Source organism: Ranitomeya imitator, chromosome 4 (genome assembly GCF_032444005.1).
Source record: "Ranitomeya imitator isolate aRanImi1 chromosome 4, aRanImi1.pri, whole genome shotgun sequence".
In the NCBI taxonomy this organism is placed as follows: domain Eukaryota; kingdom Metazoa; phylum Chordata; class Amphibia; order Anura; family Dendrobatidae; genus Ranitomeya; species Ranitomeya imitator.
The window spans coordinates 359,136,751-359,164,727 of NC_091285.1; the positions used below are offsets into that span (position 1 = coordinate 359,136,751).

General features: G+C 43.3%; 1 protein-coding gene across 1 annotated transcript in view; it reads right to left on the reverse strand.

Moving 5' to 3' along the window:
- Window positions 1–27,977, reverse strand: part of PUS7 (pseudouridine synthase 7) — an 86,177-nt gene that overhangs the window by 52,696 nt on the left and 5,504 nt on the right. Inside the window, exons 3-5 of the mRNA XM_069765096.1 lie at window positions 24,534–24,618; window positions 24,355–24,456; window positions 9,116–9,260 (exon numbers count right to left, since the gene is read on the reverse strand). Coding sequence (XP_069621197.1) covers window positions 9,116–9,260; window positions 24,355–24,456; window positions 24,534–24,618 — 332 coding nt within the window. The remainder of the gene's footprint in view (window positions 1–9,115; window positions 9,261–24,354; window positions 24,457–24,533; window positions 24,619–27,977) is intronic.

A 27,977-nucleotide genomic window follows, 5' to 3' on the forward strand; every position in this document is an offset into this window, starting at 1 on the left:
TCCCTAATCAAAGTCATTTTATGTGGAAGTGTGAATGTGTAGCCAATTCACTATCCCCATCTATCCCCCATTCCCTCAAGATGGCTGGACCATCATTGTAAATACACACCTGTACTTTGTATTTCCCCCACTTCATTGCAGATTGTAAGCTCTCACGAGCAGGGTTGTCTAATTTTGCTTTAATTATTGTATTGTTAATGTTGTTACTTATGACTTATGTTTTGAAACTGTTAAACTGTAAAGCGCTTCGGAATATGTTGGCGCTATATAAAAGATTATTATTTCCTCCCTCTACTAACCTAACTATGCCCGACATTGCCATTTCCGTGTGTGGTTCCACCGTTACTCCCCAGCAACATGCCTGCTGTCTTGGGTTATACTTGATTCAGAGCTTTCATTCACCCCCCACATCCGATCACTGGCTAGCTCTTGTTATCTGCACCTCAAAAACATTTCTAGAATTCGACCTTTTTTTTTACTTTTGACTCTGCAAAAACTCTTAAGGTACCGTCACACTCAGCAACTTTCCAACGATCACGACCAGCGATACGACCTGGCCGTGATCGTTGTAAAGTCCTTGTGTGGTCGCTGGAGAGCTGTCACACAACCAGCTCTCCAGCGACCAACCATGCCGAAGTCCCCAGGTAACCAGGGTAAATATTGGGTTACTAAGCGCAGGGCCACGCTTAGTAACCCGATGTTTACCCAGGTTACAATTGTAAATGTAAAAAAAAAAAAAAAACACTACATACTTACATTCCGGTGTCTGTCACGTCCCTCGCCGTCAGCTTCCCGCACTGACTGTGAGCGCTGGCCGGCCGTAAAGCAGAGCACAGCGGTGACGTCACCGCTGTGCTTTACGGCCGGCGCTCACAGTCAGTGCGGGAAGCTGACGGCGAGGGACGTGACAGACACCGGAATGTAAGTATGTTTTTACATTTACAATGGTAACCAGGGTAAACATCGGGTTACTAAGCGCGGGCCTGCGCTTAGTAACCCGATATTTACCCTGGTTACCAGTGAACACATCGCTGGATCGGCGTCACACACGCTGATCCAGCGATGTTAGCGGGTGATCCAGCGACGAAATAAAGTTCTGGCCTTCTAGCTCCGACCAGCGATGTCACAGCAGGATCCAGATCGCTGCTGCGTGTCAAACACAACGATATCGCTATCCAGGACGCTGCAACGTCACGGATCGCTATCGTTGTAATGTTGTTCAGTGTGAAGGTAACTTTACTGTTGCTCTTATTCATTCTCATCTGGACTATTGTATCTCCCTACTAATCGGTCCCCTTTTTACCAAACTCTTCCCTCTCCAATCTGTCTTGAATGCTGCAGCAAGGATCATATTCCTCACCAACCGGTACATCGATGCCTCTACCTTGCGCCAGTCATTACACTGGTTACCCATCAGCTCCAGAATTCAATATAAACTTATCACTCTCACCCACAAAGCACTCCACGGTTCAGCACCACCCTACATATCCTCCCTTGTCTCAGTTTACCACCCTACCCGTGCCCTCTATTCTGCTAATGACCTGAGAATACCATCCACAATAAATCACAGCCTCCCACTCCAGTCTCCAAGATTTCTCACATGCTGCACCAATTTTTTGGAATGCATTACCCAGAATAATTTGATTAATCCCCAATATCCAGAGTTTTAAGCGTGCCCTAAAAATACATTTCTTCAAACTGGCCTACCGCCTCAACACCTAACTATCCCTGTGCTGCCCATTCAAAATTTTTACCATAACCAGGTTCCTTGTATCATGTTCTCACACACTTTATGCATTTAATAGCCGTCTGTGTCTGTACTGTTACATACGGTACTTAGGCTGACAACCGGTTCATGCAGATTATATGAACACCCGATTTCTTACATTATGGCTGGTCAGAACAGTGAAAGCAATTGTTACCATCCACCTTTTGTGTCTCCCCTTTTCCTCATAGATTGTAAGCTTGCGAGCAGGGCCCTCATTCCTCTTGGTATCTGTTTTGATCTGTGTTAATTATTATGCTGTAATGTCTTTTGGCTGTACAAGTCCTCTCTAAAATGCAAAGTGCTGCGGAATATGTTGACGCCATCGACATACAATTATTATATTATTATTAACTAGCTTGGGTGCAAAGGACGGCGATCAAAGTTATTAGGGGAATGGGTTGACAGTAGTACCAAGACAGTACCATGAATGAGCGAACAGTACAGAACTTATTAATGAGCTTATTTCATCTAGGCATGTAACCATGACAAGGACTCATTCACTTTGTATACGGGAAAGAAGGATTACTATTAGGCGGGGGTCACACTTGTGAGTGTGATGTGAGAAATTCGCTCGAGTCTCTTGCATCAACACCCGGCACTCGAGACATTTATTTCTATGCAGCTGCACACTCTGGTCCCGAGAACCGCCAGCAGTGCCGGGTATTGATGCACGAGTTTCTTACATCACACTCGCAAGTGTTACCCCGGCCTTACAGAGAGGGATTCTTTACTGCAATTGCAGTGAGACTATGGAGCTCACTGCCTCACAATGTTGTGATGATCACTTCAGTGCCCAAATTCAAGAGGTGCCTGGATGCCATCCTTGATATAATATTACTAGATGGCAGCCCGATTCTAAAGAATCGGGAGTCTAGAATCCATATATACTTTATTTATTCAAATGTAAGAATAATACAATTAATAAATAATAGTAAGAAAGAACAAAAAATGGCTGCACTCACCAGCTCTTGACAACTCTTGTTATTTAAGGTACAGTTACACAGGATCCATGAACATGCTTATGAGGGGAGGGATGAAAGACATCAGACGATCACTGAGGAGTTGGAAGGTGTATCGTGGTCAGAGTTTATTAATATGGAGGTGCAAGCTGTTTTTTTGCGCCATTCACGGCGTGCACCAGCTGCATTTGGTAATGGTTTGTTTGTTGCCTTAGAAGAGTCAGGTGTGAAGCATGTCTTATAAGCAGACTTAACAGTGTGGAGGCGACGGCGTTTATCATTTGGAGTGTAAGTAGGACAGTGTTTGCGCTTACGTGCAGATTTACTAACGGTTAAGGGAGCTTCAAGCTGCACACATTCTATGAATGGAGACAAAGAAGCTGTATTGTGGGCAGAATCTATGACTGAGGACGTGGAAATATTATGTTTGCAACGTTGAGAGCGTGCAGCAGCAGCTTTATTACTTAATCGATTAGTTTTGTCCTCAAAAGACTCATTAGTAATGCGTTTATTGCAAGCAGCATTAACAGTGTCCAGGCGCTTATGTCTGTCCTCTGTAGTCTCGTTAGCACGCTGTTTGTGCTTACGTGCGGCATCGGCGGCTTTTCGCTCAGCGTCATTGGTATACTTATTATCAGACCTGATGTTACGTGCGCCATCAGCAGCTTTGGGCTCTGTGTCATTAGTATACTTAACAGTATCCAGGCGCTTGCATCTCTCCTCTGTACTCTTGTTAGCACGCTGTTTGCGCTTACGTGCGGCATCGGCGGCTTTTCGCTCTGCATCATTACCATACTTTATATCAGACCTGATCTTACGTGCGCCATCAGCAGCTTTGGGCTCTGTGTCATTAGTATACTTAACAGTGTCCATGCGCTTGCATCTATCCTCTGTACTCTTGTTAGCACGCTGTTTGCGCTTACGTGCGGCATCGGCGTCTTTTTGCTCTGCATTATTAGTATACTTTCTATCAGACCTAATCTTACGTGCGCTATCAGCAGCTTTGGACTCTGTGTCATTAGTATCCTTACTATTAGAGCTCATGTTGGCTAAGCTAAACAGCTTTAAGCGTGGTGGTGGCAAACAACAGGTTAATAAGAGGCAGTGTCAGGTAGTAGGAAAATAGCCAGTTAATAATAGGCAATAGTTCTTTGCAGGAATGCAGATATTAATAAATAGGCAGTTTATATTGCAGAGAAATTGCTGGGCAATAATGGACAATGTCCTTATGTGGCAAATAATAGAGCAATATACCCAATGTGGCAAAGAAGAGGTTAATAAACGGCAGTCTCTCAGTATAACAGTCAGTGAATAATAGGCAGTATATGGAGAAAACACCAAACAAAAGTTCAAAATTGGTGTGAAAATGTCACTGAACCACTTCACAACTAAATATATATAGTTTTGGTAAATGGTATTATCATTTTTTTGACGAAATTCGGCAGGAGCTTGAAGAGCAACGTCACTGAGCCCGCCTCCACGCAGTAGAAACTTGCTGTGAGGTAAAAATTCAAAAATCACACCAAAATGGCGGGCGGAGTGTGTCACAGTACGGCACGTTTCTGATTGGTCGCTCGCAGCAGGTGGCAACCAATCAGACACTGGACACTGTTGACGTCACTTATCTCCGGACATTAGCTCCGGACATTAGCTCCGGACAAAGCCACGGAAGTTGGCACAAATTGCAGGAAGTAGTATTCTAGGCAATTATATATTAGACAAGTTATAGATACAAGATTTCTGGAGATAGGTTGTTGATCCAGTGATTTATTCTACCATGTTTGGAGTCAGGAAGAAATATTCCTCAACAATGTGTCAATTGGCTAAGTTCTTATCAGGATTCTTGCCTTTCTCTGGATTACAAGTTGGCAGGATTACAGGTTGGATTTGGGTGTCTTTTTTCCCTCAACCTTACCAAGTATGTGACGAAAAATATCGAGATTCGGTAGCTGTACATTTGCCATGGACAAACCCAGAAACATTTGTCACCACATGCTTGCTTGTCAAGAAAACGAGACTAGTCCTAAAATCACCAATAAAAGGTGTCCCCTTCTCTTTTACTGTCATCATCAGATTCTAGCAAATTCTCCAGAAATGGAGCTGCATATTCACTAGTGACTAGATGGTGGCCCGATTCTAACGCATCGGGTATTCTAGAATATGCATGTCCACGTAGCATATTGCCCAGCCACGTAGTATATTGCCCAGCCACGTAGTATACAGCAGAGACACGTAGTACATTGCACAGCCCACGTAGTGTATTGCACAGCCCACGTAGTGTATTGCACAGCCCACGTAGTATACAGCACAGAGCCACGTAGTATATTGCCCAGTCATGTAGTATATTGCCCAGTCACGTAGTATATTGCCCAGCGACGGAGTATGCAGCACAGAGCCATGTAGTACATTGCACAGCCCACGTAGTATATTGCACAGCCCACGTAGTGTATTGCACAGCCCACGTAGTGTATTGCACAGCCCACGTAGTATACAGCACAGAGCCACGTAGTATATTGCCCAGTCACGTAGTATATTGCCCAGTCACGTAGTATATTGCCCAGCCACCTAGTATATTGCCCAGCGACGGAGTATGCAGCACAGAGCCATGTAGTATACAGACTTAAAAAAGAAACATATACTCACCCTCCGTTGAAGTCCAGGCCCTGTGTGCGGTGCACGCGGCAGCTTCCGGTCCCAGGGTTAGTATGGGCGCAGGACCTGTGATGACGTCGCGGTCACATGACCGTGACGTCATGGCAGGTCCTTGTCGCATACCATCCTTGCCACCGGAACCTGCCGCTTGCATAGAGCGGTTACCAGAGCATCGCGAGGAGCGGAAAAGGCACCGGAATGTGAGTATATGATGATTTTTTATTTTTTTTAATTATTTTTAACATTAGATCTTTTTACTATTGAGGCTGCATAAGCAGCCTCAATAGTAAAAAAGTTGGTCACACAGGGTTAATAACAGCGTTAATGGAGTGCGTTACACCGCGGCGTAACGCGGTCCATTAGCGCTGCCATTAACCCTGTGTGAGCGCTGACTGGAGGGGAGTATGGAGCGGGCACTGACTGCGGGGAGGAAGGAGCGGCCATGTTGCCGCCGGACTGCGACCATCGCTGATTGGTCGTGGCAATGGTCGTGGGCGTTTTGCCACGACCAATTAGCGACTTGGATTCCATGACAGACAGAGGCCGGCGACCAATGAATATCCGTGACAGAAGGACAGACAGACAGAAAGACGGAAGTGACCCTTAGACAACTATATAGTAGATGACAAGGACATAGGAACAGAACCCACATGATCACCATTAACAGAAAAGGACATCAAGGTGTGCAAATATCTCAGGCCCTTACTGTCATTGCATCAAAGGTAAAGATTAAAAGAGAGTTTGTCAGCTTAGAAATTTAAACAGCAAGATGTGCAAATCCTCCAGACAATGCAACCACTTTATCTTTTAGGAATTACACTGTAGCGAGAATCTGAGCCCTCAAGTCTTTCTTGCTGGATTTCCTTAATCATAATTTACCTTTATAGCTAAGAAGATTTTAGGCCTTTGATCGCTCTATAAAATAAAATAAATTTATAAACTGTAAAGAGGCAACCCCAGGCAATGTCTAGAGAACCTGTATAACCCACTATGTTTGTTTCATAAAATAAAATGTCTTGACATGGTCTCCAAGTGTTAACATATTTTTACACGGAGCAAGTGAGATGCAATTTAAAAGGGTGGTTCATTACTGGACAAACCATTCTGAACATCCTCGAGGTGCATCATGCATTGCGATTCGGGAGATAAGTATAGCATTGTTCAATGCATGAGCAACCTTGGATCTATTTAATAGGCTTATCCAGTGTTGGACAACCACTTTAAGCAATTATTATGACCCACAAAGAACATCTCCCATATATTCATGGGGATTCCACCAGTGAAAAGGAACAGAACAGTAAAGGCACTATGACATACCGGTACTCAAAAAAGACAAATGGTGCTACAGGTCAATCATCAACATTACTGAACATAAAATTCACACTATGTTTAGTAAACAGATTCTACAGCTGATCTAAGTACAAGATAATAGTAACATTCCCTAATGCTATTTTTGAGGACATTTCTCTCCTCTCGTCATGGGATCTGCAGTTATTATGCTACATTCACAGTACATTTAGGTTGTTGCCTACTATTTTGTGCCAATTTCCTTTTTCATCTGTAAATGAGCACTCCGGTGATCTTTTTACATTGTTTTGTTTCTCCCTTTGGTAGAAATAATGTATGTTATGTGCAATGAGCACAGCAAAATATTCACTGTGCTGCTTGCCGGCTTCTACCATTTTCAGTGGTACTCTGGTCCGCTACAGCAACAAGCACGTGACCGCATTTGTGACATGCTGAATCACACAGTTTCTGCTGTGTGGACGAGGGGTCACTTTTTTAATTTCCTCAATATACCGTATTTTTCAGACTATAAGACGCATTTTTTCCCCAAATTGTTTTTGGGGAAAATGGGGGTGCGTTTTATAGTCGGAATATACTTACAAATAGTGTGGCGGCAGCAGGAGTCGGGCAATTCTACGGCGGTCCCAGTCCGACGTTGCAGGGTGACGATCAAACTCCCTTACTAGGCTGTTGCAGCACGTCTCTTTGGTGCGGGGGTGCTCCGCCGGCATTTTGTGAAAGCCCGGAGGCACCCGCAAATCCATTGCTGCGATGCTTTGGCTTCCAGGAAAAAGGCCGCCAAGGGTGGCGCATGCTCAGATTGAGATTGTTGCCGAGATCTTAATGTGAGCATGTGCCGTCCCCGGCAGCCATTTTCCCGAAGGCCACCGCATCGCAGCAATGGATGTGCAGGGGCCTCCGGGCTTTGACAAAATGCCGGCGGAGTTTCCCCGCACCACAGAGCACCAAAGAGACTGGGATGGAATTTCCTGGAGGCCACCACATTACAGCAATGGCCTCCAGGCTTTCACAAAATGCCGATGGAGCCCTCCGCACCATGAGCACCACCAAACCTGCCACACCAGTCTGAAATGGGAGTCATATTGCCGGACCACCGAACACCCCGTGACCATGCTCCACCAGCACTGCTGATCCCCCCCCCAGTAAGCTAAATTCGGACTGTAAGACAGACCCCTTTTTGAGTCTTCCAGACTTGCATTGAGAAAATTTAAAAAGTGACATCTGCGACATACTTGCCGAATCACAAAAAGGAAGGCAGCCGACAGCAGATCAATAATTGGATGCACGCTCCAGTCCAACGACCCAATGAGAGAGAGAGAGAGAGAGAGAGAGAGAGATAAAAAAAACAAAAAACAAAAAAAAAACCTCGACTTTTGAGGTAGTCGGGTTTTCGCGAAACCCGACTCGACCCTAAAAAAGTCAAGGTCGCTCAACCCTACTGAGCATCATTTCCTTGTCTGGAGGCATTTCCACTGAAGTTGGATAAGCCTGTGATTTGATTTTAAACTTTGATTTTGAGTATCAGTCCAAATCCAGATCTCCATGGAATATTAAATTTGATTTACATTGATCATTTTTATGTTTTGTTCTCAACGTATTACACTATGTAATAAATAAAGATTTGCAACTGGAATATTTCATTTCAGTGATCTCTGGGATGTGGTATTTTCGTGTTCCCTTCATTCTTTTTTTGAGCAGTGTATGTTGCCAAGATGACTGCATAAATGTAGAACTTGTCTGAATGACAGGTATATTTAAAATGGTTACTGTCTTTTTAACAAACTTTGCATAAGTAATTAAAACAAGAAATGATAAGAAACAGAGTAACATATCTCAGAGAAATATGAAACTTTCTCCACTTATAAGTCACCCCTGCACATGCCTCCTGAACTCACCATCCATCCAAACAATTCATACCCGCTTTGATCAAACCAAGACAGACTGCCAGCTCAATGAGGTGTCCGGTATAAACTCGAAGGAGAGGAGAAACTATGCTGCATCATCTCTAACAAGGAATTCTTCTTCTCCCAGAACTGGATTCACAGTTACACAGCTGAGTACTGCTCTATCATGTCATCCATGCTGCTGCTTCTGAACATGTGCTACATAAAGATAGGGGAGCAGAAATCCCTCATGATGGCGTGTAGCATATGAGTCGCTCAATTCAAGCTAGTCTCCAACCATTAGCTTGAGTACACAAAGGGGAAAAATGCTGAAAAAAATTCCAGTATACAAAGTATATGATTCCTCATGTATACACATGGCTTATTCTGAAAAGTTATATAAAATAACGCTATGCTTTACAGATTTCACAATCCAGGACTACCATACAGATTGACATTTCACACACATCAACAAATTCATAGTTGTACATTCACTGACTGAACAGAAGGGGAAAAGTTTTCACAAACATACTGTACAACCTTACTTGATAAAGCTTTTTTGCCAGCTGCATGGTAAGCTATAATATATTTCTTTCCATCTCGATCCTCAGTTTTTGTCTCCAATCCTGGGAATAAGCCTTTTATAGCTTGATGAATGATTGTCCTCTTCTCTTTGCTATCATCTACAACCTATAAATGAAGTTTGCCAGAAAAATTAATGAAACCACTGCATACAGGAACAAAACTTCCAAAAGAAATGTAAATTAAGCTAAAACTACACTAAATGGTCAGAGAACTGTCATGCCATACATAGGAACAGCGTTGAATCATATGTGCCATTGAATAACTCTGCAAAATGGAGATTCACAAAAATGAGAGAGGGGGAGAGAGAGAGAAGTGACATGGCTTGGGTGTCCTTAGCCCAACCCTCCAAATTAGCAAAATGAAACCAAGAACAATGGTAGCCCTAGATGCGGTCTGACATCTGCCAGGGCATATCGGAATGACCCACAAGGCAACCAAAAGGAGCTGTGAGACAGGTAGAGATGCACAGCTCTGACTACATCAAAGTGTATAAGAACTAGAGATGAGCGAGCACTAAAATGCTCAGATGCTCATTACTCGAACAGAGCAATTCATAATGCTTGTTTCGAGTATAACAGGAGTCAGTGGGAAATCCGAGCACTTTTCAGCCAAACCCTACAAAGAGGTCTGGGGAGGGTCTAGTTAAAATATTGAAATGGATGGAAAAATTGAAGAATGGAAGAACAGCATGGGGAAGACCACTGGAAACATTTATGACTCCCAGATCCCTGCAGAGAACAATGGTGTCACACTCTTACTCCACTTTAACCCCTACCACGACCCAGCCCTTTTTCGTTTTTGCGTTTATGTTTGTCGCTTCCCTTCTTCCCAGAGCCATAGCTTTTTCATTTTTCCATCAATATGGCCACGTGAGGGCTTATTTTTTGCAGATCCCAAACTAGTATAGGTTATTTTTTATTTAAATGGTAAAAAACATACAAACTTTGCGAAAAAAAAAAAAAAAATCACGGAATTTCCGAGCCCCGTCTCCATTTTTTCTGATTTGGGGCTGGGTGAAGGCCGAATTTTTTTTTGTTAGGAAGTCATAGGGGTTAAAGTTGACCAGCATTTTTTCATTTTTCCAGCAAAATTCACAAAACCATTTTTTTTTTTTTAAGGGAACACATCACATTTGATGTCACTTTGAGGCGTGCTTCACAGGAATTATTTGAAAAAAAAAATAAATAAAAATTTTTTTTTTTCACAAAAAATTGACTTCAGATCCATTTTTTTTTTGCTTTGACAAGGGTAACAGGAAAAAAATGGATCCTAAAATTTGTTGTGTAATTTCTCCTGAGCATGTTGATGCCCCATATGAGGGAGAAAACCACTGTTTGGCGCACAGCAGAGCTCGGAAGGGAAGGGGCGCCATTTGAATTTTTGAATGCAAAATTTGCTTGAACAACTGGAACAATTGGCGGATGCTATGTCGGGTTTGGAGAGCCCCTGATGTGCCTGAACAATAAAAATCACCCACAAGCGACCCCATTATGGAAACTAGACTAGATGTGTGGTGAGCACATTGAACCCTCAGGTGTTTCAAAGAAGTTTATAATGTTGAGCCGTAAAAATAAATTTCCCCACATTTAGCACAAAATATTGCATTTTCATAAGGGTAACAGGAGAAATTGCACCAATTGGTTGTGCAAAGTCTCCTGAGTACGCCAATACCCAATATGAGGGAGAAAACTACTGTTTGGAGGCACAGCAGGGCTCAGAAAAGAAAGGAGCATCATTTGACTTTTTGAAAGTAAAATTTCCTATAATCATTAGCGGATGTCATATGCCACTTGGAGAGCTCCTGATGTACCTAAACAGTGGAAATCCCAAAAAGTGACCACATATTGGAAACTACACCCCTCAAGGAATGTATTTTGATATGTGGTGAGCACCCTGAACCCCCAGGTGCTTCTCAGAAGTTTATAACGTTGAGCCGTGAAAATAATAATCATATTTTCCTCACAAAAATGATATTTTGTCCCCAAATTTTGAATTTCAACAATTTGCTGTGCAATTTCTCCTGAGTACGTTGATACCCCATATGTGGGGGAATACTATTTTTGAGGCACAGTGCAAACATTAGAAGGGAAGAGGTGCCATATTGGAGTTCAGATTTTGCTGGAATGGTTTGAAGGTGCCATGTCACATTGGCAGAGCCCCTGAGCTGTTAGAACAGAAACCCCCTATATGTGAACTCATTTTACAAACTACACTCCCCAATGAATTCATCTAGAGGTGCAGTGATCATATTGACACCACATGTGACTCACAGAATTTTCTACCACTGAGTGGCGACGAAAGAATAAAGTACATTTTTAACACTAAAATGCTTTAGCGCCAAGTTTTTAATTTTTCTAAGGGCTAATAGGAATTTTTTTTTTTTTTTACAACAAACTAAAGCCCATTTTTTCCTGAGTGCGCCAATACTCTACATGTAATCGGGAAATATTTTTCAGGCACAGTGCAAAGCTCAGAAAGCAAGGAGCGCTAGATTTTACTGTTATGGTTTGCAGGTGCCATGACCCGCTGGGAGAGTCCATGAGGTGCCAGCACATCAGAACTCCCCATAAGTGACCCCATTTTACAAACTACAACTCTCAATTAATTCATCTAGGGGTGCAGTAATCATATTGACACCACGGGTGTGTCACAGAATTTTATACCATTGGGCAGTGAAGAAAAAAATAACTACATTTTTACCACCAAAATTTTGTTTTAGCCCCGATTTTACATTTTTACACAAGTAGTGGGTAAAAATGGTATAATAATTTGTCCCACAATTTCTACTGAAGGTGGCAACACCCCATATGTGGCTGTACAGTACTACTTTGCCATACGGAGACACTCAGAAGGAACGGAGCACTATTTGCCTCCTGGAGTGCAGATTTTCCTAGAACAGTTGGCGGGCTCCAAATACAGTGCCCCTAAATACTAGAAGAGCAAAATCCCCCCTCAGGGGACCCTTTGGAAACTATACCCCTTGGGGAACTTATCTACAGGTGTATTGATGATTTTGACTTAATGGGTATTTTCCAGAAACAAGCAGCAATGAGTTGCCAAGTGAAAATTGTAAACTGCCGTTGTAGTGACCAGTACGCTGTAGTGACCAGTACGTTGCAGTCACCAGTACATTATACCCAGCCCTTACTCCTGGAGGCATGCACCCATAAGTTAGGAAGCTCTCATCGCTTTAGAAATGCCAAACGTGGATGCAATATATGGTTTGGGTACACTGTGGGGCTCATAAAGGAGGAGGAGCATTTGGATTTCAGAGTGCAGAAATTGCTGAATTTGTTTTGTGGGTGAGGAGCCATTTCACTTTTCCCAAGCCTTTGTACTACCAGTTAAGGGGAAGCCCCCTATATTTCCATTAACAGATGACGGACCTGAGTGGGAACTTGCTTTTTTGTGGATTGAGTTGAAGCTTTTATTAGGAACATTTTACATAAAGTTTTGGATCACAGTTATCCGGAGCTCCACACTGAGCACTTACTTTGCGGTTTCCATCTAAATCTCTGAGTGACGCGATTCAGATGAAACTCCCAAGGAATCAATTCACTATAGTGAGGCAGCAGAGTAACTCTGGACTCCATCTGGCCTCTGTTCAGTGATGTCCTGAAGGACACAAAACTATGGCTGACGGCACTTTTATGCAATAAAAAAAAAAAAAAAAAAAAAAAAAAGGATGGACACCACCGTATCACAGGTCAGACAGCGTCCACAGTGCCTACATCTGCCGCATTATAGGGAATCTTCCGCCAGAGGTTCTGTGTGAATCACGTATTTCAGACATTTACACGGAAACCAAGAAGCAAGCACCCAACGCAGAGCTTGTTTTCCGCGGGACAAGATGACGTTTTCAGTGGTACCATGTTTATTTATATCGGTCTTTTTTATCACGTTTTATTCCACTTTAAGTTCGGCAGTATAATGATAAAGCATTGTTTTTTTGCCTTGCTTTTAATTTTTTTGTGGTGTTCACTAAAGGGGTTAGCTAGTGGGAAAGTTTTATAGGTCGGGTCGTTATGGATGCGGCAATACCAAATATGCACTTTGTTTATATATTTTTCTTTTCATTCAAATATTTATTTATAGATACAATATCTTGATTTTTTTAAATTATTTTTAACATTTTCACAATTCTTTAAAAATATTTTTTCATTTTTTAGTTGGCCCCACTATGGGACTATCATTTTTTGCACGCTGATCGCTTCTACATGTAGAAACTGTCAGCATGCTGTAGAAACTTTCAGCTCTGCACTGACAGACTTGCTGATCATGCACTGCGCATGATCAGCATGTTTCCTAGCTCTGGTGACCCGGACGTTGTCACGACGATATCGGGTCACCATGGCAACGATCGGGACCCTGCGGCACGCCGCGGGGTCTCTGATCCAAAGGCACAGGGGCTGTCTGCCAACTGACGACTCCCAGAATGCTGCGATCTTGTTCAATTGCAGCATTTCGGGACTTAACGTGACGGGAGAGGTCACACCTGGCACTTCGTGCTGGGTGTCAGCTGTCAGAATCAGCTGACACTCGGCTGCGATCGGTCGCACACCACCGAAGTGCGCGGGCGATCGCGCAGATGTAATAATCTGTCCCTGGTCAGATAGGTCACATTGACAGATTATTACGTCTAATGTCAGAAAGGGGTTAAGGACGGACAATAAAACTTTCAAAATCGAATAGAAATTGGAATTTACAGGAAAGATTATGTTAAGAAACATTCTTTCCTGTATAATGACTTGTATATGAAAGGCAAAATTTAAAAAAAATTTTTTTTACCGTAAACAAAAAGTTAAAAAAAAAAAAAGCATTGGAAATTTCAGTGTAATTTACTAGAAAGCCTGCCAAAAATTACAAGCAGGGTCATTCATACACCTTTGAAGGCACCCACTGGAGTGCCTCATTAAAAAATTAAGAAAGTGTAGTTGTGGCACTTCTACACTTAAAGGCTCTGCAAACAGTGCAAATTCATGAAAAAATGATGAGGGCAATACATCGATCCATAGACCCCCTTGAAGGCAACAACTTGAGGGTCTTATTAAAATATTTTAAAAGTGTAGTTGACTACTACACTCAAAGGCTTTGCTCAAAGTGCAAAACCATTAAATTGGATAAGGAAGGTAAAACAGTAATGCATAGACCCTTAAAGGCAAAAACTGGTGGGTCTCATGCAAATATTGAAGATTAAAAACACTTTATGTGCTCCTATCATGGTGTGGAAAAGTTGGGGCTAATCCAAGCTTTGTTCACTTTTTATCAATGAGCCAGTCAGCACTTTCTGTTTATAGACGAAAGAGCCTGTCTGTTTTGACATCCCCTGGAAGTACTAAAACCCCATTCAGACAAGACACTAGCAGCAGAGCAGTACAACACCACCAAGGCATAGAGGTACAGCTTGTGTCAGGTGTCCTACAACTTTGAGACTCAATAGCTAAAGGTGGTAGAGGAATTAGAAAGTTAGAAAGTACACTGATTTTGTATTATTTGACTATCGTTAAAAACTTTTCCCTCAAAAACACCTGGTCATCAGGGTCTGGACGCTGGGAGGGTGTCATGAAATTGGCCCAGGCCTTTGACAGTGTACCCCTGTCTCTGCTGTACCTGGTGTGTATCTCCCTTGCCTCTCCTCCTTGGCTTGGAAAAAAAAAACTTGCATCCTGTCGCTAGCATTATCTGATGGGATTTTTTTCAACATATTTTCCACAATGGCCTTCTGCTATAGCACCATTTTAGTATACCACTTCGCCTCATGAAGGAGAGATGCAAGGTTCTTCATATAGAGTGTGTCTAGCAGGGTGAACAACCAGTATTCTTTTTTGGCCAAAATGAATGTAGCGCGAGAGTCACAGGAAAGGCATCGGTACATAGTCTGCCATAAGTGCCAAGGTCCTTACAGCCAACACTTCCCTGTCTCTGCCATGATGACTACTCTCCATCTCTTCCTCATCATTTCCCTCCTCAGCCAATCAACGTAGGAGATGGGACGAAATTTGTGTGGGTACTAGCCACTGTTCCTCCTCGTCATTGTTACCCAATCCACGCTGACCAGATGACATGAGGTTGGGTAGTATATCCCTGTGTTGTGTCTTTCTCCATCCCCACCTGGTCCACATGCAAAGCTTCATGTTTATTTGTCAGCAGGAACTGTTGAACTAGGCACAGAAGTGGGATATTTGTGCTGATTATGGAGTCATCGCCGCTCTCCAGCTTTGTAAAGTCCTCAAAGTCTTGGAGAACTGCACAAATGTCAGACATCCATGTCCATGCTTCAGTTGTTACGTGCAGAGGTTGACCAGAATACAGATGGGCATGTTGGAGCTGGTATTACACAACTGGCTCTGCTGCTCACAAAGCCTTGCCGACATGTGTAGTGTGGAGTTCCAGCGCATGGTGACCTCGCACACCAGTGAGCTGGCACTTGCATGCACTGCCAGCACAACCGAAGCTGTTGCCGACTTTCGGAAATGGGCACTGATATGGTGTTCCTTGACCAGAAAATCTGGCAAATCTGGGTAGGTTTTCAAAATTCCGTCAAACTACCAAGTTGACCACATCGGCTAAGCATGGTACGTGTGTGCCATGCTTCACGGCCGCCACCACATTACAGCCATTATCACACATGACCATACCTGGCTGGAAGTTCAGCGGCGAGAGCCACAGATGTCTGGTCTGTTATCCCTTTCAATAACTCTGCTGCTAGACAAATAAGCTTCGGCAGAGCCAGCTGCAGCTTCGCTGAGGCAACACAGCAGAGCTTCCAGCTGATGTGGACAATTTGCTTTGATATAGCACATCGGAGATCAAGGATGAGCAGGAGGAGGCGCAAGAACTGGTGTAGGACATTGAACAATCCCTGATAAAAGTAGAGGCCGCAATTCTCAGCATCGGTAGCTGATGTGCCCTGCCAGGGTGCGACTTGTCCCCGGCCTCTACAATGTTCACCCAGTGTGCAGTCAGGGTAATGTAAGTTCCTAGGCCACAAGTGCTTGTCCACGTGTCGGTCATTAACTGGACTATCCTAGTAACTGCACTGGTAAGGACATGGGCGATGTTTCTGAAATATCTAACATTCCTTCATCATGTAGGCTACACTTTCACCCCTGATGAAACAACATCTATTTGGATACCATCATTTAGGTTATTATATCTTTGTGCTAACAATATGTCGCCTATTAGATATTTGCAACACGTTATTTTTTACTGCATTATACTCATTGCGTTTATGTATTTGTACAGTTAGGTCCATATATATTTGGAGAGAGGCAACATTTTTCTAATTTTGGTTATAGACATTACCACAATGAATTTTAAACAAAACAATTCAGATGCAGTTGAAGTTCAGACTTTCAGTTTTCATTTGAGGGTATCCACATTAAAATTGGATGAAGGGTTTAGGAGTTTCAGCTCCTTAATATGTGCAACCCTGTTTTAAAAGGGACCAAAAGTAATTGGACAGATTAAATAATTTTAAATAAAATGTTCATTTTTAGTACTTGGTTGAAAACCCTTTGTAGGCAATGACTGCCTGAAGTCTTGAACTCATGGACATCACCAGACGCTGTGTTTCCTCTTTTTTGATGCTCTGCCAAGCCTTCACTGCGGTGGTTTTCAGTTTCTGTTTGTTTGTGGGCCTTTCTGTCTGAAGTTTAGTCTTTAACAAGTGAAATGCATGCTCAGTTGGGTTGAGATCAGGTGACTGATTTGGCCATTCTAGAATATTCCACTTCTTTGTTTAATAAACTCCTGGTTGCCTTGGCTTTATGTTTTGGGTCATTGTCTATCTGTAGTATGAAACAACGACCAATCAGTTTTGCTGCATTTGGCTGGATCTGAGCACACAGTATGTCTCTGAATACCTCAGAATTCATTCAGCTGCTTCTGTCCTGTGTCACATCATCAATAAACACTAGTGACCCAGTGCCACTGGCAGCCATGCATGCCCAAGCCATCACACTGCCTCCGCCGTGTTTTACAGATGATGTGGTATGCTTTGGATCATGAGCTGTACCACGCCTTCGCCATACCTTTCTCTTTCCATCATTCTGGTAGAGGTTGATCTTGGTTTCGTCTGTCCAAAGAATGTTCTTCAAGATCTGTGTTGGCTTTTTTAGATGTTTTTTTTAGCAAAACCAGTTTAGCCTTTTTATTCTTGATGCTTATGAGTGGCTTGCACCGTGCAGTGAACCCTCTGTATTTACTTTCATGCAGTCTTCTCTTTATGGTAGATTTGGATATTGATACGCCGACCTCCTGGAGAGTGTTGTTCACTTGGTTGGCTGTTGTGAAGGGGGTTTCTCTTCACCATGGAGATTATTCTGCGATCATCCACTACTGTTGTCTTCCGTGGGCGTCCAAGGTCTTTTTGCATTGATGAGTTCACCAGTGCTTTCTTTCTTTCTCAGGATGTATCAAACTGTAGATTTTGCCACTCTTAATATTGTAGCAATTTCTTGAATGGGTTTTTTCTTTTTTTCGCAGCTTAAAGATGGCTTGTTTCACCTGCATGGAGAGCTCCTTTGACCGCATGTTTACTTCACAGCAAAACCTTCCAAATGCAAGCACCACACCTCAAATCAACTCCAGACCTTTTATCTGCTTAATTGAGAATGACATAACGAAGGGATTGCCCACACCTGTCCATGAAATAGCTTTGGAGTGAATTGTCCAATTACTTTTGGTCCCATAAAAACAGGGTGGCACATGTTAAAGGGACTCTGTCACCTGAATTTGGCGGGACTGGTTTTGGGTCATATGGGCGGAGTTTTCGGGTGTTTAATTCACCCTTTCCTTACTTGCTGGCTGCATGCTGGCTGCAATATTGGATTGAAGTTCATTCTCTGTCCTCCATAGTACACACATGCACAAAGCAATCTTGCCTTGTGCAGGCATGTACTATGGAGGACAGAGAATGAACTTCAATCCAATATTGCAGCCAGCATGCAGCCAGCGGGTAAGGAAAGGGTGAATCAAACACCCAAAAACTCCGCCCATATGACCCAAAACCAGTCCCGCCAAATTCAGGTGACAGGTTCCCTTTAAGGAGCTGAAACTCCTAAACCCTTCTTCCAATTTTAATGTGGATACCCTCAAATGAAAGCTGAAAGTCTGAACTTCAACTGCATCTGAATTGTTTTGTTTAAAATTCACTGTGGTAATGTCTATAACCAAAATTAGAAAAATGTTGTATCTGTCCAAATATATATGGACCTAACTGTATCTTTGCTGCTTACCTGAATTTATTTTGTGATTTTATCAATCTCATTGTTATAACCCACTCTATTTGGGCAGGTCCTTAGTTGACCTTTTTATCATCTGTGTTGGTACAAAGGACGTAATACTTTACTGGTAAGGAATTGAATTCAGAAAAAAATATATTTTTTTAGTCTTTAAAGCCACCTAAATAGTCTATGATTGTTTAACTGAATCCATAAATATTTTTGAAGGCTTTTTTTTGAGTGTTATATACCACGGAAAGGTACAACAGAGCACGTACTACTCTATGTATTAGTGATTGAATACATAAACATTTCTCAACGCTTTTTGGGAGCGTTAAATAACACTCTATGGATGACAATATAGTACATTTTTTCACCCGCCCCACCGCCCCCCACCCCCCCCCTCCCAAAAAAAAGGGGTCAACTGCAGGTATATATTTTGCAACGGACTGTAAAGCCCTATTCTAGCCTAGAAACTGTGTGCTCCTGCAACTGTACCTCCCTAGGGTAATTGCAGAATGTATCTGATAGAAATAGAAAAGCACAAGATTAGCCCTTAGAAGGACCAGTATCAGCACCAGTATCAACACTACAGGACTCCGATTCATTATACTGTGCACAAACACGTCTGGACAAGACAAGCACTCTCTCTCTCTCCAAAAAGAACTGTCCCTGAGCTGTGCAAAGGCGTCAGTGAGCAATCCCCACATTATTGGCTGTGTAACAAACAGGCGCCGAACATGTGGGGCTTTGACTTTCAAATTCGAGTACCATGCTCACCGAGTGCCGAGCACCCAGATGCTCGAGTGATAGAGTATCACTGAGCACGCTCGCTCATTCTTAATAAGAACCTCTTTGGGAGATGAGAGGCTAAGTACTTAAGCAAATAAGAGCAATCTCCTCATTAAGGTGAAATGCACAGAGCACGATAAAACTAGATTTTGGGTACTCACCGTAAAATCTGTTTCTCGGAGCCTTCATTGGGGAACACAGGAAACCATGGGTGTATGCTGTTGCCACTAAGAGGTTGACACTATGCAAAAAAGAGTTAGCTCCTCCCCAGCAATATATACCCACGAACTGGCAGAAAGCTAATCAGTTAGTGAGAAAGCAGTAGGAGAAGCAGAGAACATAACAGAATGAACGTAAACAGATAACAACAGAACCTGAAAGAACATTTAACAAGGTGCGGGTGCTGTGTCCCCCAATGAAGGCTCCTAGAAACAGATTTTACGGTGAGTACCCAAAATCTAGTTTCCTCTCTCACTTCATTGGGGGACACAGGAAACCATGGGACGTCCCAAAGCAGTCCCAAGGGTGGGAAGTATTATACCCTCAAGTAAGAATTCAGGCCACTGCCATCAGCAGGACCTTTCTACCAAGGTTCGCATCAGATGAAGCAGAAGTGTGAACCCTGTAGAACTTAGTAAAGGTATGGATGAAAGCCCATGTAGCAGCCTTGCAGAGTTGCGAGGCTGATGCCTGATGGCGAACTGTCCAGGAGGCCCCCACCGAACGCGTGGAGTGGGCCGTAATCCGAAGTGGATGTGCCCTACCTCTTAGACAGTAAGCTTCCAGAATGGTGGAACGGATCCATCGAGCAATGGTAGACCGGGTCGCAGGAAGACCCCTTCATGAACCCTGTGGGGTAATGAACAGAGAATCTGAGCGCCGGAAAGGCTCAGTTCTGGAGAGATAAACACGCAAGGCTCTTACTAAACCCAGTTTGCGCAACGACCACTCTCGGGGGTGAGATGGAGACGGACAAATAGCTGGAAGCACAATGTCCTCATTCAAATGAAAACCAGAGACCACCTTGGGAAGAAAGGATGGAACCGGACGTAGGACCACCTTGTCCTGGTGAAAAATCATGTAAGGGGAACGACAAGAAAGCGCTGCTAACTCAGAGACCCATCTAACTGAAGTCATAGCGACCAGGAAAGCGACCTTCCAGGAAAGGAATGTGGAAGAGATCTCACGCAGTGGTTCAAACGGAGACTGCTGTAATACGTTGAGTACCAAATTAAGGTCCCAGGGATCTACTGGGGGCTGGTAGGGGAGAACGGAGTGAGCAACACTCTGGTTGAAGGTTTTGAGCTGTCTGCAAACGGCCAAATTCCTTTGAAACAGGACTGACAGAGCCAAAACCTGTCCCTTAATAGTACTAAGGGACAGTCCAGACTCCAGACCCGACTGTAGAAAGGACAAGATGGATGGGAGATGAAACGCCATTGGAGCGGTTTGGTGAGCTTCACGCCAGCAGAAGCATGCTTTCCATGGTCGGTGGTAAGTTCGGGAAGACTAAGGCTTCCTTGCTTTGATCATAGTTTGGATGACCTGATCGGAGAAACCAGCTGATTTCAAAACCGCGGCTTCAACGGCCATGGCGATAAATTAAGCGACTGAGAACTCTTGCGGAAGAGGGGCCCCTGGGACAAAAGATCCGAAAGTCTCCATGGCGTGTCCGCTAGAAGGTTAACCAACTCCGCGTTCCAGGGTCTCCGTGGCCATGAGGATCACAGGAACACCCTCTGCCTTTTTGACTACCCTGGGGATCAGCGGTAGAGGTGGAAACAGGTACGGAAGGGAGAACTGTGCCCAAGATATCGCTAGCGCATCGAATCCGCTTGCTAGCGGGTCGCGGGACCTGGACACAAACTGCGGAACCTTGTGGTTGAGTCTGGACGTCATTAGGTTGACGTCTGAAGTTCCCCATTTGAGGCAGATCCTGTGAAAGACTGACAGGTTTAGGGACCATTCGCCTGCGGCAAGCCCTTCTCGGCTGAGGAAATCTGCCGCCCAATTTTCGACTTCCGGTATGTGCACAGTGGAAATTACTGGAACATTCTGCTCGGCCCAAGACAGGATCCGAGCGACCTCTGACATCACTGCCCGACTTCGAGTTCCCCCTTGGTGCTTGATGTACGCCACCGCTGAGGCGTTGTCGGATTGGGACTCGAATCAGACATCCGTAAAGGAGCTCCTGCCAATGTAGCAGGGAGAGGAATGTTGATGGGGAGGGAAGATTCCTGAGCTGACCGGCGACCATGGACCGTCAAGTCTTGGAACACTGATACCCAGCCGAGAAGGCTGGCGTCCATTGTTACGATCTTCCAGTGAAAGGGAAGGAAGGACCTCCCAAGATGAATCGACATAGCACTCCCACCATATCAGGGACTGTTTTATCTGTGGTGGGATCGAGACAATTAGATCCAGGGAACGGGTCAAATTGTCAGATCTTGCCAGAAGGAAGAGTTGGAGAGGGCGCGTGTGAAACTGCGCAAATGGAACCGCTTCCATTGAAGCAACCATCTTGCTTAACATGCTCATGCAGAAGCAAAGGGAGCGGGGAGAGGATATTCTGAGAGACCGTATTCCACGCCTGAGAGATAGGGATTTTTCCTTGGGTAGGAAGATCTTTGCTTGGGCGGTGTTGAAGAGCATTTCCAAAAACACAAGACGTTGGATGGGGATCAGAGAGGACTTCGCAGTGTTGACAATCCAGCCCAGCCGAGCGAGAGAGTCCAGTGCAGACCTTCTTGACATTCCGTGAAGGTCACGGCTTTGAGTATATCGTCAAAATAGGGAATGACGAGGATTCCCCTGCTGCGTAGAATGGCAATCACTGTCGCAATCACTTTGGTAAAAACTCTGGGGAGGTAGCCAGTCCGAACGGCAGTGCCGTGAACTGGAAGTGAAACCCCTGAATGGCGAAACAAAGGAATTTCTGGTGCAGTTGAAAAATGGGAATGTGCAGGTAGGCATCTTGAATGTCCACTGAGGCTATCACGGATCGGAGGGACTCCATCTTGAAGTGTCGCAGTCGTACATATCTGTTCAGGAGTTTGAGGTCCAGAATGGGACGAACTGAGCCATCCTTCTTTGGAACGACGAACAGGTTGGAATAAAAACCTGAGAAGCGTTCTCGTGTGGGGACGGAAACTATGACACCGGTCTGGAGGAGGGAGTTGATAACCTTGAAAAGGGCCGGCGTTGTGTAGGTCTCGAACGCCAGGTCGGAGCGGGCTTAAAGGAGGGTCCTTTCCTTTGTTGACGCGTTGGGGATTTGTCCTGGCGGGGGTTAGTCTGTGATTAAAACCTCCGAAAGGAGCGAAAATAAACTGTGCGACTGGGCGTACACTTAGCCTTCTGTTGTGGTAGAAACGTACTTTTACCACCCGTGGCATTGGAAATTATCTTGTCTAGGTCTTCTCCAAATAGGCGAGAACTGTGGAAGCCAAGACCTGTGAGGGACTTTTTTGATGCAGAGCCCGCAATCCAGGCTTTAAGCCACAGGACCCTGCGGATAGAGAGGATGTTGCCAGCTGCTATGGATGAACAGGCGGCTGCATCTAGAGATGCGGACGAAAGGTATTTTCCTGCGTGGCCAATCTGGTCCGCCAGATCTGCCAGGTTGTCGACCGGGGCCCCGGCGACGATACCTTTGCGGAGATGCTTCGTCCAGGCGGAGACAAGCCTTGGCCACCCAGGTAGCGGCAAAGGAAGGGCAGAGGGATGAGCCAGCGGCTTCAAAGGTGGACTTAGCAAGAGACTCGATGTGTCTGTCAGAGGGTTCCTTTAGAGAGGAACTGTCAGACAGAGGGAGTAACGTCTTTGTGGCCAGCCAGTGTGTTAATTCATAGTGTTGATGCCTTGAGTGTGAATGTACAATTTTCATAGTCGTGAAAATACAGAAAAATCTATAAATGAGAAGGTGTGTCCAAACATTTGGTCTGTACCGAGATATATATATATATATTTTTTTTTTTTTTAAAAAGGAGCCCCCTGCTTCCGCATGTATACCTGTCCAGAAGATCCAGTATCCTTCGCAGAAGTGGTGCTGGAAGACTGATCTATACGTCTGGAAGCTGTCGGGTAACGATTCAGTCTTCCTCCCCTGAGCGACTGGCTATGGAGAGCGGGCGGCGTAGGGGGGTAGTGGCAAGGACCAGTCCACATCTTCGGCCTTGTGGATGCCCCAAACACGCTTGAAGTATTAGGAAGCATGGGGTCCTGCCTGCCAGACACGACAGGGTACAGTAGTGACGCATTCCCACACTGTGCTCCCGGTCTCTAGGGGGGAGAACGGAGTGACCTATTACACTCCGTCGCCCAGAATCACAAGCTGTATCTGAAAAAAATAGACATCATTAATGAAAAACAACAAAACCTAAGGTAGATACGGGGCTGAGGCAGCCCGTGAACACCTCCTACTGACACTAAGCTAAAACTGATTAGCTTTCTGCCAATTGGTGGGGAGGAGCTAACTTTTTTGGCATAGTGTCAACCTCCTAGTGGCAGCAGAATACACCCATGGTTTCCTGTGTCCCCTAATGAAGAAAGAGAGAAAGTGAAAGGAGGAACTCATATGCATGACCACTCTGTTCTGGCAAAGGAGAGAGACACATCTGCTAAGTCTGCCTCAGAATAACACCAAGTTAAAATGAATAACTTGGTGTCGGCTGCCAGGGATTAGCTTAGGGCAAGAGTTAGCTTTTTTTTCTAAGATATATTCTTAACGAAGAGAATGAGAAAGTTTATTGCTTTAACCTAAATAATTGGTAACTTCGTTAATACGGTTGAAAAATGACAAAGTGTCCATCAAACTCAACCAAGGTATGGGAAAAGACAAATGGAAGAGGCACATGCACAACCACAATGCAAGATCCAGTATGAACCAAAAGACATAATTTTTCCCTGTTGATACCAATTGTTGACGCACTGGACCAAACATTCACAACAGAACTTTACATAAGCACTTATGTATGTTATTTTCTTAAAAAAAAAAAAAAAAAAAGAAACAAAAAAAACAACAACATCCAAGCCTTTTCAGAAACCATCAACGGTTCCCGATGTGACCTGCTCTTGAGGTAGACTAGCCCACATATTAGTTAATCTTATTAAAAGGCTCAAGTAACAACGTATATGTCAGTGAGAAGGCCCTCCCTGACGAAGTACATAAGCACACTGATTACCTCTATTGCTACATTGGATTCCTTATTTTTAAACAGCTGAAGGTCTTCTAAACGTTTCTTTTCATCCTCTGATAAAACTGAATAAATATCTTCTGCAGGATCCTATGGAGACAGACAATTAACTTACTAAGCAAGACTTAAGATACACTCAGCAACTATAAAAAGACTAGGAGATTTACCTCATTATCTGCCGGAACGGATAAATCATTCAAGTGAATGATCTTTCCATCTTTTCCTATTTCATGAACGACAAAATCAGAATATCTAAAATAGAAAAAAATAATATGAAGCTACTGCGATAAAGAGGGGGAAAAATAACATTCAATAAAATAGTCTGTATTCAAAATTGTACCTCCATCAACACTTGGAAATGCTGTAAATGGAACAACAAATGGAATGATTAACCCCTTCACCCCAAAGCCTGTTTTCACCTAAGTGACAGGGCCAATTTTTACAATTCTGACCACTGTCACTTTATGAGGTCATAACTCTGAAACGCTTCAACGGATCCTGGTGATTCTGACACTGTTTTCTCGTGACATATTGTACTTCATGATAGTGGTAAAACTTCTTCTATATGACTTGCATTTATTTGTGAAAAAAACAAAAATTTGTCGGAAATTATGAAAATTTAGCAATTTTCAAACTCTTAGTTTTTATGCTCTTAAATTAGAGAGTTATATCACATAATATAGTTAATAAACAACATTTCCCACATGTCTGCTTTACATCAGCACAATTTTGGAAACAATTTTTTTTTGTTAGGACGTTATAAGGGTTAAAAGTTGACCAGCGATTTCTCATTTTTGCAACAAAATTTGCAAAACCATTTTTTTACGGACCACCTCACACTTGAAGTGACTTTGAGGGGTCTATATGACAGAAAATGCCCAACAGTGACACCATTCTAAAAACTGCACCCCTCAAGGTACTCAAAACCACATTCAAAAAGTTTATTAACCCTTCAGGTGCTTCACAGGAATTTTTTGAATGTTTAAAAAAATTGAACATTTAACTTTTTTTCACAAAATTTTTACTTCAGGTCCTATTTGTTTCATTTTACCAAGGGTAACAGGAGAAATTGGACCACAAAAGTCGTTGTACAATTTGTCCTGAGTACGCCGATACCCCATATGTGGGGGTAAACCACTGTTTGGGCACATGGCAGAGCTCGGGAGGGAAGGAGCGCCATTTGACTTTTCAATGCAAGATTTGCTGGAATTGAGATCGGAGCCCATGTCACGATTGGAGAGCCCCTGATGTGCCTAAACAGTGGAAACCCCCAAAAGTGACACCATTTTGGAAAGTAGACCCCCTAAGGAACTAATCTAGATGTGTGGTGAGCACTTTGAACCTCCAAGTGCTTCACAGAAGTTTATAATGTAGAGCCGTAAAAAAATTTTTATATTAATTTTCACAAAAAATGATCTTTTTGCCCCAAATTTTTTATTTTCCCAAGGGTAACAGGATAAATTGTTGTGCAATTTGTCCTGAGTACGTCGATACTTCATATATGGGGATAAACCACTGTTTGAGCGCATGGCAGAGCTCGGAAGGGAAGGAGTGCCATTTGACTTTTCAATGCAAAATTGGCTGGAATTGAGATCGGACGCCATGTCGCATTTGGAGAGCCCCCGACGTGCCTTAACAGTGGAAACCCCCCACAAGTGACCCCATTTTGTAAAGAAGACCCCCTAAGGAACTTATCTAGATGTGCGGTGAGCACTTTTAACCCCCAATTGTTCCACTAAAGTTTAGAATGTAGCATTGTGAAAATTAAAAAATCATTTTTTCTTTCCACAAAATGATGTTTTAGCCCGCAATTTTTTTCCCCAAGGGTAACAGGAGAAATTGGACCACAAATGTTATTGTCCAATTTGTCCTGAGTACGCCGATACCCCACATGTGGGGGGGGAACCACCGTTTGAGTGCATGGCAGAGCTCGGAAGGGAAGGAGCACCGTTTGAAATGCAGACTTAGATGGAATGGACTGCAGGTGTCATGTTGCATTTGCAGAGCCCCTGATGTACCTAAACAGTAGAAACCCCCCCACAAGTGACCCCATATTGGAAACTAGACCCCCCAAGGAACTTATCTAGATGTGTTGTGAGAGCTTTGAACCAACAAGTGTTTCACTACAGTTTATAACACAGAGCCGTGAAAATAAAAAATATTTTTTTTTTCACGAAAATGATATTTTATCCCCTATGTTTTTATTTTCCCAAGGGTAACAGGACAAATTGGACCCCAAAAGTTGTTGTCCAACTTGTCCTGAGAACGCTGATACCCCATATGTTGGGGGAACCACTGTTTTGGCACACAGGAGAACTCGGAAGGGAAGGAGCCCTGTTTTACTTTTTCAAAGCAGAATTGTCTGGAATTGAGATCGGACGCCATGTCGCGTTTGGAGAGCCCCTGATGTGCCTAAACAGTGGAAACCCCCAATTATAACTGAAACCCTAACCCCAACCCTAGCCTTAACCCTAGCCCTAACCCTAATGGGAAAATGGAAATAAATACATTTTTTTACATTTTATTATTTTTCCCTAACTAAGGGGGTGATGAAGGGGGGTTTGATTTACTTTTATAGCGTTTTTTTGGCGGATTTTTATGATTGGCAGCTGTCACACACTAAAAGACGCTTTTTATTGCAAAAAATAGTTTTTGCATCACCACATTTTGAGAGCTATAATTTATCCATATTTTGGCCCACAGAGTCATATGAGGTCTTGTTTTTTGCGGGACGAGTTGACGTTTTTATTGGTAACATTTTCGGGCAGATGACATTTCTTGATCGCTTTTTATTCCGATTTTTGGGAGGCGGAATGAACAAAAACCAGCAATTCCTGAATTTCTTTTAGGGGGGGCGTTTATACCGTTCCACGTGTGGTAAAATGGATAAAGCAGTTTTATTCTTCAGGTCAGTACGATTACAGCGATACCTCATTTATGTAATTTTTTTTATGTTTTGGCGCTTTTACACAATAAAAACTATTTTATATAAAAAAATAATTGTTTTTGCATCGCTTTATTCTGAGAGCTATAACTTTTTTATTTTTCTGCTGATGATGCTGTATGGCGGCTTTTTTTTTTGCGGGACAAGATGACGTTTTCAGCGGTACCATGGTTATTTATATCCGTCGTTTTGATCGCGTGTTATTCCACTTTTTGTTCGCCTGTATGATAATAAAGTAATGTTTTTTGCCTTTTTTTTTTTTTTTTGCGGTGTTCACTGAAGGGGTTAACTAGTGGGATAGTTTTATAGAGCGGGTCGTTACGGACGCGGCGATACCAAATATGTGTACATTTATTGTTTTTTTTTTTTTTACATAAATAAATGGATTTATTGGGAAATGTTTTTTTTTTTTTTTTTTAACTTTCTAACATTGTCCCAGGGTGGGACATCTCTGTATTAGATCAGATCGTTGATCTGACACTGTGCAGATGCGGCGATACCAAATATGTGTACTTTTATTGTTTATATTTTTTATATTCAAATATTTATTTATAGATACAATATCTTAATTTTTACAAACCCCTGGTTCATGCAGCTTTACATGAACACCCAAGCCTTACACTATGGCTGGTCCGAATAACTATAGCAATTGTTACCATCCACCTCT